Source organism: Nansenia antarctica, assembly GCF_963989245.1.
Source record: "Nansenia antarctica genome assembly, chromosome: 1".
NCBI classification, from domain to species: Eukaryota; Metazoa; Chordata; class Actinopteri; order Argentiniformes; family Microstomatidae; genus Nansenia; species Nansenia antarctica.
The window spans coordinates 8,023,264-8,039,770 of record NC_137674.1 but is presented as its reverse complement, the minus strand read 5'-3'; the positions used below and the strand labels follow the sequence as shown (position 1 = coordinate 8,039,770).

Sequence of the window (16,507 nt, the reverse complement as noted above, 5' to 3'; positions counted from 1 at the left end):
TATATCAATGACAATAAAGACCATTCATTCATTCATTCATTCTTTGCTGAACATTAAACTAATACTTTAAAAAATAAAGAGGAATCACACTTTGATGTTGGGAAGTATGGTTTTGACAAAAGTCATCTATCTTCAACGACTATCAAACTCCACTATACTTTAAAAATGTTGTTTTGTCATGGCTTTCCACAGTCTAACGTGGAAAGTGAAGGATGAAGGGAGAGCTGTGTGAACCATGGCAGATCTGGGAATATTTTCTTATGGCGACAGTGGTGTTTTTAAGAATATTAACAGTAAGCGTGCAACATATATCATATCATCCTAACATGTCATTCCATTTTGTGGGCGTTTGGCCTGGAGTCAGAACAAATAAACCTGTTGCCATAGCAATAGTGATGTCTATTCCAAAAGATAAGGTAGAAACGCTGCCATTTGCCGGTAGTTCTTTGTGATCAGCGGGTGTGTCAACAATCTCATCTTATCAGGCCATTTCACACCAGCTTGCACTCAAATGAATATTATTCCACATTATCATACGCTTTCCAGATATGGACCAATGATATAGCTACTCTTTTTTGAAGCATGAAACACACACACAATGATGATGAGTGAGGTCAAGTCTGAGTGTTCTGTCAATTTTTTCAATTCAGTCACATATCTGATTGAAATAAATTGAATGAATGATCACCTCAGAGTCTTGCATTATTGCAAAATATGTTCCCTGCTCCATCTACTGTGAGGCTTATCTCTATTTCTGGGTCTTGGTAAGGCCTTTGTATAGGTCATGCAAACATGAAGTGACACCTGGCATATAATATACACTGATTGATTTACATCTGCACTGAAGCAGTGTACGCCGATAATACACTAGATAACACTGAGGAAAGCCTTGCTTGACTAAGCTAGAAAGTGCCTGACACAGAGTATTCCGCCCAGACATGTATGTAATTAATCCAATAATGGCTGCATTTGATGGAACAGGATATGAAAAATAAGAAATGGTCCTGCAAGCCTCAATGAGGATTAATGTCCATTTCCTGACATAACCAAGGTCAAGGTTGGCCTTAATACCACAGAGGATTCTTGTTCAAATAAATATTAATTCGTTGGGGAAATTACACCTGCACGCACGCGCACGCGCACACACACACACACACACACACACACACACACACACACACACACACACACACACACACACACACACACAATTGCAGTGAGACGTGACACAGGTGCTCGCATGTTTATTTACACATAGTGGTGAGAGTCCCCAAGGCCATTCTGATCCAGCACCTTATGAATAGTGCAGAAAATAGTGAAAGAGAGAGGGGAAGAAAAATGAATCTTTCATGTTTCGGAGAGTGAACGCATTTGTATTCCCTGAGATAATCTTCCGTGATCTACTGACCCAGTCTTTTAAGAGGAATTTCTCCTATTGTGAGAGCCTGCTGGGACCAACAGGCCAGCCCGGGGAGAAGGAAGGACAGAGCTGCAGCAGTAACACTGTGTTGCCTGGATATCATGGGGGAGAAAGAAGAGGTGTGTTGGGAACATATAGCCTTGGAAGGAGGAAGGCTTTCAGACACAGCGACCCTTGCATGTTTAGTCATGTTCTAAGAGAGGCTGCTTTCCTTGGCTCAGAGAGACAGAACAGATACTGAATTGGTTTGAGATGGAAATGAATATATGACTGTATGTGCATGATCAATTCCTTTACTGTATGCTATCAAGGTGGCTATAAATATCACAAAACAAAACAGAATAGAATACACATTTTTTTTTTAAACTGTATGTGGGACATCTGAAAGGAAAATTCTCTAGTCTCTATGTATTAATCTCTAGGTCTTTTGTCAATTTATTCCCAACTGTTTGGTTAGGATTTGACATCCACATTTTAATCAGATTCCTTCATCAGTAGGGGAACATTCATGCTTCTAAAGCCATACATGTGGCCGCCTCATTCCACTCCACACTCCCCCAATTTCATTAATTCCTCTGAATGAAACTCAGAGTTGTAAACTCTTCTCCTCTCTCCTCTAATCTAATAACTGTAATGATGCAGATTTTCCAAATTCAATCAGCTCTAATCTAAGTGAGACAGACACTCACAATGCGGAGAGGGAAAAAAAACTGTCCCCAGCTGGCTGGTGGGGAAACTAGAAGATGAAACAGTTTCAGGGATCTCGGGCTTCTGTTTGATAAGCTGACCAAACAGTGTTGTTGCATTTGCTGAGCTGGGTTTTGAGTGCAGTTGCACTCTTCCCTCCCTTCTCCTCTCTGATATGGTGAGAGGAGGCTTTCTGCTGTCCTGTGGGCTGCTCAGGGTCATCTGTTCTCTAACAGTTCTGAAGGCGGATCCTCCGGCACCTGTTTGTTCTCGGATCGCCATCTGTCCACTGCGGATATGACAAAGAAATACAAAGATTGACCATTTACTGCACAACCATTTAAGGTCTCATGGTCAGGAAGGACTGCCAGTTTCCAAAACATAACATCAAACCCCACCAATGCATATGAATGCCAAATGATGGCATTCATTCACATCATCACCACAACCACTGACCTCCATTCACCTATCCATACACTTACTCTCCACAAGCCTCACCTCAGCTCTCTCTAAGCTCCTCTGACACTAGTGATTAATTCTCTCAGAGGGGTGTGAAACTGTCCTCTGTCCCCTAAAGGAAACCCCCAACACCTCCACTATGGTGAGGGGGAAAACTCCAGTCTGCACTGGTAAACAACAGGCCCACCCTTTGGCAGTGTTACACAACAGGCAACACCCTGGTAGAATTGACTCCTGCATGTCAGATGCTCTGAAAGATGCATTTGTTGGCTGGCTAATGGAAATAATGAGCAGCGAAGATGCGCCCCTCACGTACCGTATGAGGGATGAGCCTGGGCTGCAGCCGATGAGGGATTTCAGTCCCATCTGATTACCGCATCGCTCATCCTGTCACCATATATAGCAATGAACAATATGGGAGAGTTGATAAGGTGCTACGTCGCTCCTCTAGCCACACAAACACAATGCAGGCATGTCAATAGATCTCCCTGGCCTTATATGCATGCGTGGCGTGTAGTCTCAAACACACATGAACGGAGCTATGCTGACTCAAATGATGACTTATGCTAGCCACGTGTACACTGTAACATATTTACCTGTGCAGATCTTAGGCTCTTGCTAAAAGTCTGTTGTAATTCAACAATGGCATTCAAGTGTGTCAGTTCTGAATTTATTCCTATTGCCATTAAGGCATACTGCCTACTAAATCTCTAAAATAATAATGAATAATAATAATAAACTGTTTATTGGAACTAATAGTGGTCACTATATCTATGATAGCCAAAATGACAGTATGTAAACTGCTGTCAGGACTGCTGTCAGGACTGCAGAGTCACTCCCTATCTTCCACCGTAGACTCTCTTCAGGCTACACCTTAACTGTCTCTTCTGAAACCTCTCCGTCCCCTCTACCCCCTGTAGTTTCTCTACTGTAAATAATAAATAAATAAAACATTTAAAATCCTCCAGGCCTCTGGAGTTTCAAAGAGTTTCAAACCTGCGACCTTTGAATCACCAGCCCATGTGACCGTCTCCTCAAATACCTGATGGAAACCAGCTACGCCACCGAAAAGCTAGCAATTTGATGGCACGGGAACTTGAGGACTTCCCCATCTCAACTCGTTACACAGTAGGATATTGCAGGATGTTCAGCTTTAGCCTGACATAGATGAGCCCTGTCTTATCCCTGTATGAACCTTGAGAGGAAAGCCCAAAACCCATTAATCTTAAGTGCACTATCTCAGTGTCCTCTCTGAACTCCATTTTAGTGATACAACCAAGGTTGTAACCAAGACTCAAAAGTAAAAAAAAAAAAATCTTGTGAAAATAATTTCCATATATTACCACTCCCTCAGTCAGAGCTGTATAACAAATAGCATATAATATAATATAATAACATATAATAACTATCTAATACATAATATGTATTAGATAGTTATTATATGTTATTATATTATATTATGGTTTGTTTTGTGGCTGTATCAGGCGAGGCTGGTGGAGGTAGACATTGGAGGACAGACTCATCGTAATGCAGAAACGGAATTAATAATGGTATCAAGCACACATGCATAACTATGATCCCAGTTTCCAATTACTACCTCTATTAGCTTCCCCTGCAGGTATTGTACTCTACTTCAGTACAGGTTTTACTGTATTCAATGCAATTATTGTGTCCAATGAAGACATTTTCATTATAGTTTAGCACTGTGCCTCATTACAAATGTGACGCAATCTGATGTAAATGGACACCTCTCGGAAATGAGAAAGACGTCAAATTCGTCTTTAAAGTTTTTTTTTTTTTTTTCAGATTTTCGTTTTTTTAGCTAACATTCAACTCGAAGATGTGAAGTACCCACTCGTTATTTTTCCGAACAGTTTTACGTTCATTAAATCAGTGTAATCTATAACACAATGACTTCGTTTCTTGTTGTTTGATTGGGATTCATTATCTTTGATGGGGATTTTCTGTGCTTAGTGATTTCCGGTGTAGCAACTTTCAAATACTCATGTCGTCTTCAATTTGTTTCCGATTTCAATGTATGATGCATCATTTGAAAGCTTACAATCTGTAGTTTAAGCACATGTAAAAAACAGAAAAATGATTTCGCCTACAGGTAGCCCTTTTCATTGGGCTGTGTCACAAATACATTCACCCAATTACATTGCTAAAATGCAAATTAAGCAAACATATCTGAACACTGTTAATGCAATTAGAGTGATATGCAAATGCCCTCCTCATTGTTTGCAATGTCCTGTTATTATCTTATCTTGATACAGTTTAAGAATTCTAATACACACTCCATTTAAATCAGAGAGTATGATTCTGGTGCTCATGGTGTGGGCTGTGGAATCCTACAATCACTTTGATTATGAGTGTGTCCAGTGGGTGTGTCTGTGGTTGCACCCTGACCATGTCTTCATAGCAAATGTACAATGCGTCAGTGCTCTTGAGAGACAGGCAAACAGCAAGCACAGGAGAATAAATGTGTAAGCGAAAAGGATTTTTCACTGTACTTTCAATTAAATTGTGTTTGACAACAAAGCAATCTTCTCACTGTGATCAAGTTTTAGAATGGTGGGGGTCAATGGTCACATCAAATACATTTGGTTTCTGCTCTCTGCTGAATCGAAAGATTGATTGGACCACAATTCCTTGAGACACAAATCTACAATAGTCCTCAAAGAGTCCTTGCTGTGGGTCTATTGTTACCCAGGGGACATCTATTTAGCTTTTATTTATGCCAAATACTGTTCTTAATACTCTATCATGAGTGAAGTTTTCACATGCACTAGGTACAAGTCAATAGAATTATGATTATGAAGCAGAAGTATAGTGTGTTAAACTAAACTGTTACCCTGGTTTTATATCCATTTGGTTAAAATGATGTTTGCGACTCAGATTTACCAAATGATTTCCAAGTCGATTTCTATAACACAGATTAAGCCTTCTCCTAGATTGAACACCCTTTGTCTTCAGGAAACTGCTCTTTTAAAATGTGTTAAGATCCTTAGCATTTAATGCTTTCATAGTGGCCTTCAGCTCGTCTGCATTGTTGGGTCTGGTGTCTCGCATCTTCCTCTTGACAATACACTACACAATACACAAGCACTTCAGGTAATTAAACCAGTTACTAGTAGTGTTGGCACTGTGGGCAGGTGCCAATTCCTGCTGGAAAATGAAATCAGCATCTCCATAAAGATTGGCAGCAGACAGAAGCATGAAGTGCTCTAAAATCTCCTGGTAGATGGCTGCGTTGACTCTGGGCTTGATAAAACACAGTGGACCAACACCAGCAGATGACATGGCACCCCAAATCATCACTGACTGTGGAAACTTCACACTGGACATCAAGCAACTTGGATTCTGAGCCTCCACTCTTCCTCCAGACTCCTGATTTCCAAATGAAATGCAACATTTGCCACAGGCTGATTGCCTCCATGCCACATCGCATTGATGCAGTAATTGGTGCAAAAGGAGCCCCGACCAAGTATTGAATGCATAAATGAACATACTTTTCTGAAGGTCTGTATTATAAATCCTTTTTTGGATTGGTCTTATGTAATATTCGGAATATTTTGAGATACTGGATTTTAGATTTTCATGAGCTCTAAGACGTAATCATCAAATTATTATTATCATCAAATAATCATCAAAAACAAAAAAAGGCTTTACACTGTATGTGCAATGAATCTAGAATATATGAACGTTTCACTTTTTGAATTAAATGGAAAACGGAAACCGAAAATATTGAACTTTTCCACGATATTATAATTCTTTGAGATGCAGCTGTATACTTATGGCCTATATGATTATATTATCATAAGGCACTTTCAAATAGTGCTCCAAGAACCTCACGAAGTGGCATTCAATGTATCTAAAATAGACAAATCAGATCATTTAACAGCAGTAAGTTATTGACTTGCTTGTTAATTAACTTAAATGACACTGCCTTCATGTTCACCTTTATAACTCTGTGTTATATTTCCTATGGATCAATAATGTAATTTAGACTACTTCAACAAAAAACAAATGTATTCATGCATGGTAAGAACAATCGCATTGCCAAGAACTCTTTGCCTGCAACGTCGCCATACCCCTGGCTTCGCAGCGATTTGAAGCTGAAGAGCTGTTACGTTGCATTGCAACGAACGCACCTCTAACGTTTGCCACCCCATTTGCCGACAGAATACAAATATCCCTGTCCGTCCCCGCCTTATGTTTACTCTCTTTGCATCTACTAATGAATCAAACATAATCAGTGCATGTTTTTTTAACATCATAGATAGGTCTGCCGACAGTGTGTGATAGTGTATGAATATGCATGTTGGTAGTGGCGCTGTCCAAGGTGCTGCAGCGTTCGGCCCCGCCCCTCCACAGCAGACGGCACAGAGAGACACGTGACTCGCTACTGTCTCTGGCTCCTGACAGTCTCTGGCAGAGCTCAGCAGCGGGGAAGCAGATTGCACATTTCCCCCCATCAGAATTACTGGATATTCCCGCTACTCCGTTTACCTAAATTGTTCTGAAGATCATAGAGTCAAAGAGGGATAAATCAAGGTAAAGGACCTTTATATTTAACTTTCTTTCTTTCTGTGTAGGTGTTGTTGAGTTTGAAAACAGAGGACCCATCTCATCTCTTTCCCCTCTGATTAATGATGCGGTGATTCACTTGCAAAGAATAGTGTGAGGGGTTTCACGGAGGGTCTGGCACTCTGTATTCAGTATTCTCTGTATACGACGACATTTGATATAAGTGTGCATGGGCTATGTCGGACGATTTAAATGTATATGGATCATTGGCGTAACAAACAGTTTAGCACTTCATTATTTGGTTTGGGAAATTAGGATTTGGGTCCTGGCTGGACCACCTTGGTTGTGTTGTAGTACAGGTAACAAGATATTGCCTTTTAATATAGCCTGTTATAGCATGTTTATTATAGCCTATATTTAATGGCTGTCCGGACAGCAAACGAAATAATAATAACCTGCATCTAAAACTTCACCTGAATCCTTAAAAAGCATTACGTCAATCTATTCAATTATTAAGATGATGAAAGTATTATGAAGCACGTTTAAATGCTGATCTTGTTTGGTGTAGACGCAGGCGTTTTGAGATATACAGCGATGACATTAAAAGTAATAAGACCATCTTATTGGAATCGTTTTTATCTGCTAGTATTCTATATATCATTCTCCATGTGAATGGAATTGATAGGCGAACTACTTTCTTCCCATCCACCACAAACGTATTGACATCGCCTGGTGTTTTAATGTGCATGATGTTCTGTTCAATTTCTCTTAAAGGTACTTTAAAGACTGACTGACTTACTCTGACTCTGTCCACCCCTTCATTTGGACATCCTGGAGATTATATGATTAATATAGTGTGTCATGCCTCCACGAATGTGTCTGTGAAACTTGATGAAATGATACCTTTCGGAACTGGAATCGAAAGAATATTCTCGCAGTTTAGATCCAGAACCTACAGTGATGCTATAGCCTATCACATAGGCTTACAACGGAATCAGTTACATTTTAATATCAATTGGATATTCGACAAAGCCCACATTAATGGAATGGGTGGATGGATGTTGGAAAGAGTGGTGAATGCAGGACATGTGACGATGTTACCTGAAGGACCCCCCCTAGCAGGGGAGAGTTGGAATAAATCAGACGAGACTTATTTGATGATGTTTTAGAAAATTCAACATTCAAATCTCGTTTGATTCGCATTTAAATGATGTAGCCTATAGGGCTAAACACACTTTGCCTAATGAAACGTTCGTTTCCCCCTAACATCTGCTGTTGAGGCGAGCGCCCGTGCAAAGAAAAACATAATCTACGCTGGTCTTCTTTGCTTTTGTAGCAAACTATTGCTTTCATCAGTCATATTTATGTAGGAAAACACGCAAGTTGTGTCACTGTATACGAGACCCCCAGCTCTCCGTGCATCATATCGTGACGTTAGAATTATAAGGTTCTATCTCAAATTTTTGTCAAAATTGAGTTTTTTACATAATCGGATCCATTAGGTGTTTATTAATGCCTGTGTGGTGCTATTTTTTAAATGTTGACATTTTTGAGTTAGTAATTCATAAAATACAAAGGTTCCATCTCACAAAACATAATGGAATGTAAAAACTTTGACGCTCAATATCTCTGAACTGCCCTAAACAGAGATAGAACCTTATCATTCTAAACGGAGATAGAACCTTATCATTCTAAACGGAGATAGAACCTTATCATTCTAAACGGAGATAGAACCGTATCATTCTAAGCTCACGATATGATAGTATGGGGTGACTCAAGTTGATACAATGGTTCTAACACAATTCAATGTGTATTACGTTTTTCTTTGCAGATCGGTGATCAGTAAGCTTTGGGATCAGAGACTGGCCTTGAATTGCACTGCTTCGGAGGATGGAGGTTGAAAAGAAAAAAGCTCTGATTCCTCCTCACACCCGCTCCATCGTGATGGCTTGAATATGATGATTATAGACGCGGCTTCAACACCGGTAGAATTGAGCGCATTTTAGTGGGCGCCAAGAGCCTTTGCGCACGTTACAAAATCAAGAGAAAGTAATGGATATGTAAATGACCATAGGCCTAAGATGTTTTTTGGGGAAAATTATAATATTTGGATTATAAAAGAAGAGAAGTCGTGTGACAGAAGAGCTTTCAAATCAATTGTTTATAGGCTACACATTATTATAGACAATTCAATTATTTAAGTACTCAAGAGTTTGAATGAAGGGTATGCATAAGGCTTTAGAAATGGCCCAATGCAACGATGGTCATGTCATCGGGGGACTAGTGTAGGCCTAGCATGTGTAAATCCTTTGCAAACCACGTAATTACCTCAGGTTTACAATGCGTCAGTTTACATCGTTATTATTTCTTAGTGGTCAGTTAGTCACTCAGCCCTATTTATTTATAGCTAGATTTTAATTTCCGACTGAAAACAGATTCAGCGGTATTTCAGAGACCACTAACCACTCGCATCATGGTTCTGGCAATGCGTCATGGAGCCTATCTCATCTGGGTAGGCCTGCTCATGTGCTGCGCGGTAGACACTGGCGCAAGTTTGGAGTTCACAGGTGCAGAGGGACAATGGGCCAGGTTTCCCATGTGGAACGCATGTTGCGAGAGTGAAATGAGCTTCAACATGAAAACGAAGAGTGCCCATGGCCTGTTAGTGTACTTCGACGATGAGGGATTCTGCGACTTTTTAGAACTCCTCATACACAACGGTAAGCTCAGCCTGCGCTTCTCCATCTTCTGCGCCGAGCCGGCCACGGTGCTCACTGACACGGCGGTGAACGACAGCCAGTGGCACGCCGTCACAATTAGGAGAAACTTTAAAAACACCACGCTCATGGTGGACAAAGAAGTGAAATGGGTCGAGGTGAAGTCGAAAAGACGGGATATGACTGTCTTCAGCCATTTGTTTCTTGGGGGAATACCGCCGGAATTACGATCTGTGGCATTGAGACTCACATCAGATGCGGTCAAGGACCAGGTGCCTTTCACGGGATGGATAACGGACGTAAAGGTCAACAGTACGGAGTCGTTGCTTCTCAACAGTGCAGGGGTTGTAAATGATCTCTGCGGTGCGACCAACATGTGCTTAAATGGAGGGCTCTGCAGCGTCGTTAATGACGAACCCAAGTGTGACTGCTCCCAGACTGCATACCAGGGCAAGGACTGCAGTGAAGGTAAGATCTGGGTTCACTTTGGGCTGTGTTTTTTTTAATTTATTTTTTATTACAACTAATACAAATTCCCCTGTATTCACCACAACACACACACGTTTCAACCATGAAGATGACAATGCAGACATACATAAAAGCATGTCTTCCCTTCCTCTTAGACCTATAGTCTACAATATAATTGTTGTCAAGTTGATACAAGTCCAAAATAAGTTAATGATCAAGCACCTTTCAATATGTCGTCATAGTTGTTTGTATGGATAATGAGTGAATCTGCTCCTGCAAGGCCTCATTAGCAAAACATACAGGTGTTCTTCATTCTCCAAGGTGTCACGCGTTCACCCTGAATAGGTCACCTGGGATTGGTTGACCTATGATTTATTTTATCTCCAATGACTTACCTTCCAAAAGTTTCCATTTAGAAACAGTAAATAGACAATGCAGTTCATTGACATACAGGTTCAAGTACAAGAGATGAGTTGAAACAACAAAAGGATGAACATGCCGTCTGATAAGATGTGTAGGCTATTGGTCAGTCACATAAGAATGATATGATAATGTTGACCTTTTTCTGATAGTGCCAGAATGGAATTTGGTGAGAGGGATAAGGAAGCATCATGAAGTATGATAATTGGTGCTTTTCATGAAATATGCTGTACCTTGCACATTTTTCATGTACACCATAAATCTTTAAACTTTATACTTGGGTCCGATCTTTAGAGAGAATACTGAATTTATACTGGATGTAGACCTACAGATTAAGGATTAACGCGTAACGTGTTGGACTAATGTCCATGCACATACCACCTTCATCCTAGACTGAGGTTCACGTTGGTTTGTTGCGTCTGTGATCACAGTTTGAGAAATGTTTGGATAGGCTCTGTACACTGTCATTATTTGTCATTTTCTTGTTGTACATGGCTATGTTGATAAAATAAACATAACACAGCTCTCTCACTTTGCATTCCCCTTATGTAAACCACCCTTTATTTAATACCCCAATTAGTCAAATGACGTGGTTCGATTTTAACATTGCACAACGTTCCACTCCTAATAGGTATGCTGTGGCTGTGAACATGAAGCTGAAACTGACTACAGAAAAACTTGAAGGCTGAAAGGAATATTTCCCCTGTGAGAGTATTCACAGGGTGGATATCCAAACAAGGAGGGTTAGGGTTGTGGTTAGCACCCAATGTGATATTGTCAGATCCATATTGTGCATACTGTATATCCAAGTCCTTTGGCCCTGCTGCTCAGAAATGGCTGGTTATTGTGTTCAATACAGCACAGGAAGTGCATTAGCACAGGTTATTCCTAGGACAGCCGTGATACAACCTCATTATGTGAGTCATGAATCCCCTTACCAGGATTATGTTCTGAGAACTGACATGCACACACAACGCCTCGTTTTGTTTTGCACATACATGAGCTGTAGTATATTGCAAAATAGTCATCCAATTGAGGTTTCTCCATTATAAACCGGAATATGTGGATGTTTGATCAAATCTTTAGTGTATTTGTGATGGACTGTAGCATTGGGGACTAGAGAATTGAAACCACACAGCAATGACGTTTCATATTTATTAAAGAAAAGACCGCATATTGAATGAATGAATGAATGAATGAATGAATGAATGAATGAATGAATGAATGAATGAATGAATGAATGAATGAATGAATGAATGAATGAATGGTCTTTATTGTCATTGATATAGTACAGGTACCATATTGAATGTCAGTAAGTGGAAACATTCACCCGGATATCTTGAAATATCTCTCGTAAATGTGTTCGTAAGAATGTGGCTATTGTTTTTACACTTTTAAAGTCAAGTGTGTGAAAAGAGATTGCATGCAGTGCTATCAAGGCCTATAGTACTCGAAACATGTGAATTGACATCATGAATTGACCCAGATAGCTTGTGGTGGCCTATGAATGGCCCATTGTCGGCAGAGGCAGCAGCCCTCTATCTGCATGGCAGAATTTTGCTCATCGACTTTACTATGGCCCAACAGCGGCAAGCCGACACCACAAACAGTGGTCCGTTGTCACACTGCCATCGGCTAGCTGAGTATTATTCATATCGGTCAAAGATAGGACCGCCATTGGCAATCCGACACCAGCAACCGGCCCTGAGTCAGTCCACTGGAGGCACACTGATCTGGATGTTGGCAAGCCATCCTTTCTACTCCTTTGCCACCCTCTTACCGCTCCCCTGCCATTTCCCCTTTCCCTTTTACAATCTTTCCACTCTGCTATCAAGCTTAATATTTAGCTCAAATGGCTAAAGAATGAGTTTTTACATACCAAGGTTATGGGTTAAGGCATGCCAATTGTTGGTCTACCACACTAGCATACTGACCATTGGTCTACCATTTGCACACTGACATCTTTGCACAATGATCTATCAAATAGGTCTATTATTGGCCTACCAACCATCACCCATCCATGGGCATGCCAATGCAGATCAGCCCATCATTAGTGATGCGCTGTTGGGCTAATGACGGCTAACGGATGCCGTCATTTAACCATTAGGGGTCTGATATTGGCTGATGAGTTGCTCTGTCTGCGCTGGCTGGCTGGGGAGTGTCTCCTCACCTTCAATTGAATGTTTTGGTTACTTTGTGTAGTGTAGCTGGTTATTTTTCGGAGAAAGGTTTCTCTTGGAAGTGTGGCAACAGGTGGTTCGGCTCTAAAGATAACATGATGGGTGTGCTTAATTTCTCATATTAGGACTCCAGGACATCATGCGTCAGCAGATAAATGATGGTCCAGATCTGGCCCACATTTGTTTTCTACCGGCATCCGGATGTGGCCCAGGTACTTTGTTGCCCAGTACCACACTGAGTGTGGTCAACCAGTTACTACAGGAATGGCTCAGGGCCACATACCTCTTACCAGAGCTGGGCCATAACAAAGTGTCATTCTCAAGGCTGGCTCTCCACATTTGGACCAGGTTTGGCGCATGTAACACTTGCTGTGTCCAGCACTGAGCCCATGTCCCACCAAAAGACCAGACCTGACAGGGTAGGTGCATTTTAGGAATGTAAAGGTAGTCTTAATGGAGCATACAATAATATAAAAAAGATTTAGTACTTTACACTAATCAGTAATGTATTGCATATTTTCTATTGCGGGACAGGGATGCATAAAGGGTCATTTTGGTCCACAGAATAGGCTAATCATTAATGTAGATACAGATAGTTGAAATTTGCTGGGCAAATTTCCCATGACACATCAATGATGTGTAACCAGGCAATCTTAATGACCAAGACTGTGGTAACTCTCTAGTATGTCAAAGGGTCCTCGTCGTAGATGTCCTTTAAATAGTTCATTAGCGTCATGAATTATTGCAGCAGAGGCAATGTTACAAAGTGTTAAAAGAGTGAAGATTTGTCCAGATGAGCTGGATTACAGTAGGTCTACATGTCGGGTGTTCGGTGGACTTGGTCTAGTCAAACAGTATTGGTTTGAGGATCTGGGGGATTTATCATGATCTGATCCTGATCCTGATGGTGAGAGTGGGATTGCAGTATTGCAGGTAGTATTGATGATGGTCTGCGTGATAGTCATTGGATTGCAGGATTAATGCAGGATCAGTAGGGTAATACTGGATTAAAGATATTGCTTATTGCATTTTCTACAAAGATGACTCACTATCACATTTATCCAAGAGGTAGTGTGACATATTGTAGCCAGGTTACTTGGATGTTATCAAAATCCACAAGGGGTGACATATGGGTATCTGGAGAAAGGACACAGCTGTCATTACTTTTTAGGGTTATAAACAAATCTTGACTCTTACGTCACCTTTCAGGAGAGAAACTGGCAAGCTACATCAAACCTTACTATTAGCAATCATAGAATATAATCTGTTAAATGCACAACCTGCAATAGTTACTGCTGTTTGATCGTAATCTCAATTAAAGATATTGATTTGTGAATAATAAATGCCAAATAAGCTGTTTTACCACCAAAACCCCTAAATAGTAAATGGACTGACTTATATAGCGCCTTATTCCAAAGCGCTTTACAACAGCCTCTCATTCACCCATTCACACACCCATTCACACACCAATGGCTGCAAGCTACCATGCAAGCCTCCGGCCCGCTCATTGGGAGCAATTTGGGGTTCAGTGTCATGCCCAAGGAAACCTCGACATGTTGCCAGCGGGGGTTCGAACTGCCGACCTTGCAATCATTAGACGCCGGCTATACCTCCTGCGCCACAGCCACTCCCCTATAAGGTTGTGTTGTGGTGCTATGATTAAAGCTCTCCTCAGCACTTTCAGTACTGTGGCAGTCTGGGTTTTCATCTGCTTTTTGAAACACAGTTTGACCGTTTGTAACCCAATTCTGTCCAACCTGTGGTGATGTACTTCTCTACAGTTAAGTGTGTAGTTGGAGGGAAAGATAAGAGGGCGGGGAGGGGGGGAGAAGGCAGAAGATGTGGTGTTCAGTTCTGACTGTCTGGGACTAGGCCTATATTTAGAACATTGTTATGTTACTACAAGAATTGATGCAACAAATTGTCAGGACAAAACATTTTAATAAGGATAACTCTTATAGTATGTTGTAATCAGGACGTCAATCTGCTTTTAATTGCACTACTCTACATGTGCTACCGCCCTCATCTTAACATTTAATGTGTGTGTTTGTGTGTGTGTGTGTGTGTGTGTGTGGAGGGGTTGTGTTGACGCTTTTCAATGCAACAGAGATGCTCTATGTAGGTCATACATTTGCATCACAGTAAGCATTTCATATCTCAACTCACTCGCTATTTTAAAAAGACATAATGCATGGATGTACTACTGATTATGTGGGAGAAATCCTAGACCATACCTCCCTATCCTTTTCTCTCTCTATCTCTCTCGCTCTCTTAGGAATGTTGACAAGCAATCACCATAAAAGCCCAAAACAGAAGGGAGGTAGCTAGTGTTGGAACAATTGTTACTTGGTGTTAATGTTGCTTATTTGAGATCAACACTATTAAGATTATTATTATAACGTATTTTTTTTAGGGATAGGTTTTAGTTATCCAATGTATTCTTGACAATGCATTTGAAAATGTTGAAATAGATCTAAGTTGTTTACTCCTAGGGTGAGTTAAGGGGTGTTTGCATTTAATTTAATTGTGATGGTTTCAACAGTGACAGTTTGTCACTGCCTCCCTCACTCCCTTAGAGATGATACTCCAAGTTCTTGGCAAAAGATGATATCCAAGGTACTACTATTAGGATATTGTTAGGATTTTAATGATGTCGGAACCAGTTCTGGTTCTTCTTCTACTGGTTCCCACCACTGACAATGCTTTTTGCTCTTAGCATGCACTCTCTCTATATGTTGTAGTATTGGATTCATTAACATTCTGTAAAATATGACGTAACAGTGGCAGGTCATACAAGACCAGACCATACAAAAATTATCAAAGAAAAAAAATATTATCTTTATTGTCCTCTGAATAAAAACGTGCATGCTGGACAATATGTGGGTGGAGAACCTATATGGATAAGCAGTTTAATTGTGGTATTCTATATAGGCTAGTTTATAACAATGCAGAAACATAAACAAAAAAGTCACCACTGACGTAGGCTACATGTAGTTTGGTGTTACTACCACACCTAAAACACTGCTGCTACTGGCAAGTGTGCACCATTTACTGATGAAATGAGATTGGATAAATCTACTACTAATAATAATACATATAATAATACATCAGACTTAGGCCTATACCACACTTTTCTAGAGACTCAAAGACGCTTTACAAAGGTAAAAGACCTAAAAAAAAATGGGTATAATTAAAAAAGTATAATTAAGGTAGTGCTGGGGACACATGGAATGGGGAGGGGGAGAAGGGGGAGAGGGTTAACTAGTGAAGGCAAGCTTGAAGAGGTGAGTTTTGAGGGCCTGTTTGAATGTTGGCAGAGTGTTGGCCTGTCTGATGTGTTTGGGGAGGGTGTTCCAGAGGGAGCCATTGATGTTGAGTGAGAATGTCTTGGTGGAACGGATGAGGCAGTTTGGGCCGATGATGAGGATTTCGGATTTATTGCAGTTGAGTTTCAAAAATTCTGTTGCATCCATGATTTTATGTCGCTGAGGCAGGTAGTGACGGTGGAGTGGGTGGTAGGGGAGATGGTTTTGGAAGAGAGGTAGAGTTGGGTGATGTCGGCATAGCAATGGAGGCGGAGGCTGTGGCGGTGGCGGAGGAGGAATTATCCAAGGGGAAGGATGTAC

The 16,507-nt window shown here is 40.8% G+C and overlaps 1 protein-coding gene across 29 annotated transcripts in view; it reads left to right on the top strand.

The window, feature by feature from the left end:
- Positions 1 to 9,569: 9,569 nt before the first annotated feature.
- The window catches only part of LOC308160526 (neurexin-1a), a gene marked incomplete at its 5' end in the record, with an annotated part of 306,372 nt that continues 299,434 nt past the window's right edge, over positions 9,570 to 16,507 (top strand). For 28 of the 29 annotated variants that reach the window (XM_080534460.1, XM_080534459.1, XM_080534455.1 and 25 more), the window contains one exon: positions 9,570 to 10,281. In XM_080534460.1, the coding sequence (XP_080390586.1) occupies positions 9,570 to 10,281 (712 nt within the window). Of the gene's footprint in view, positions 10,309 to 16,507 lie in introns of all 29 variants that reach the window. The other variant, XM_080534464.1, reaches the window with a different exon arrangement.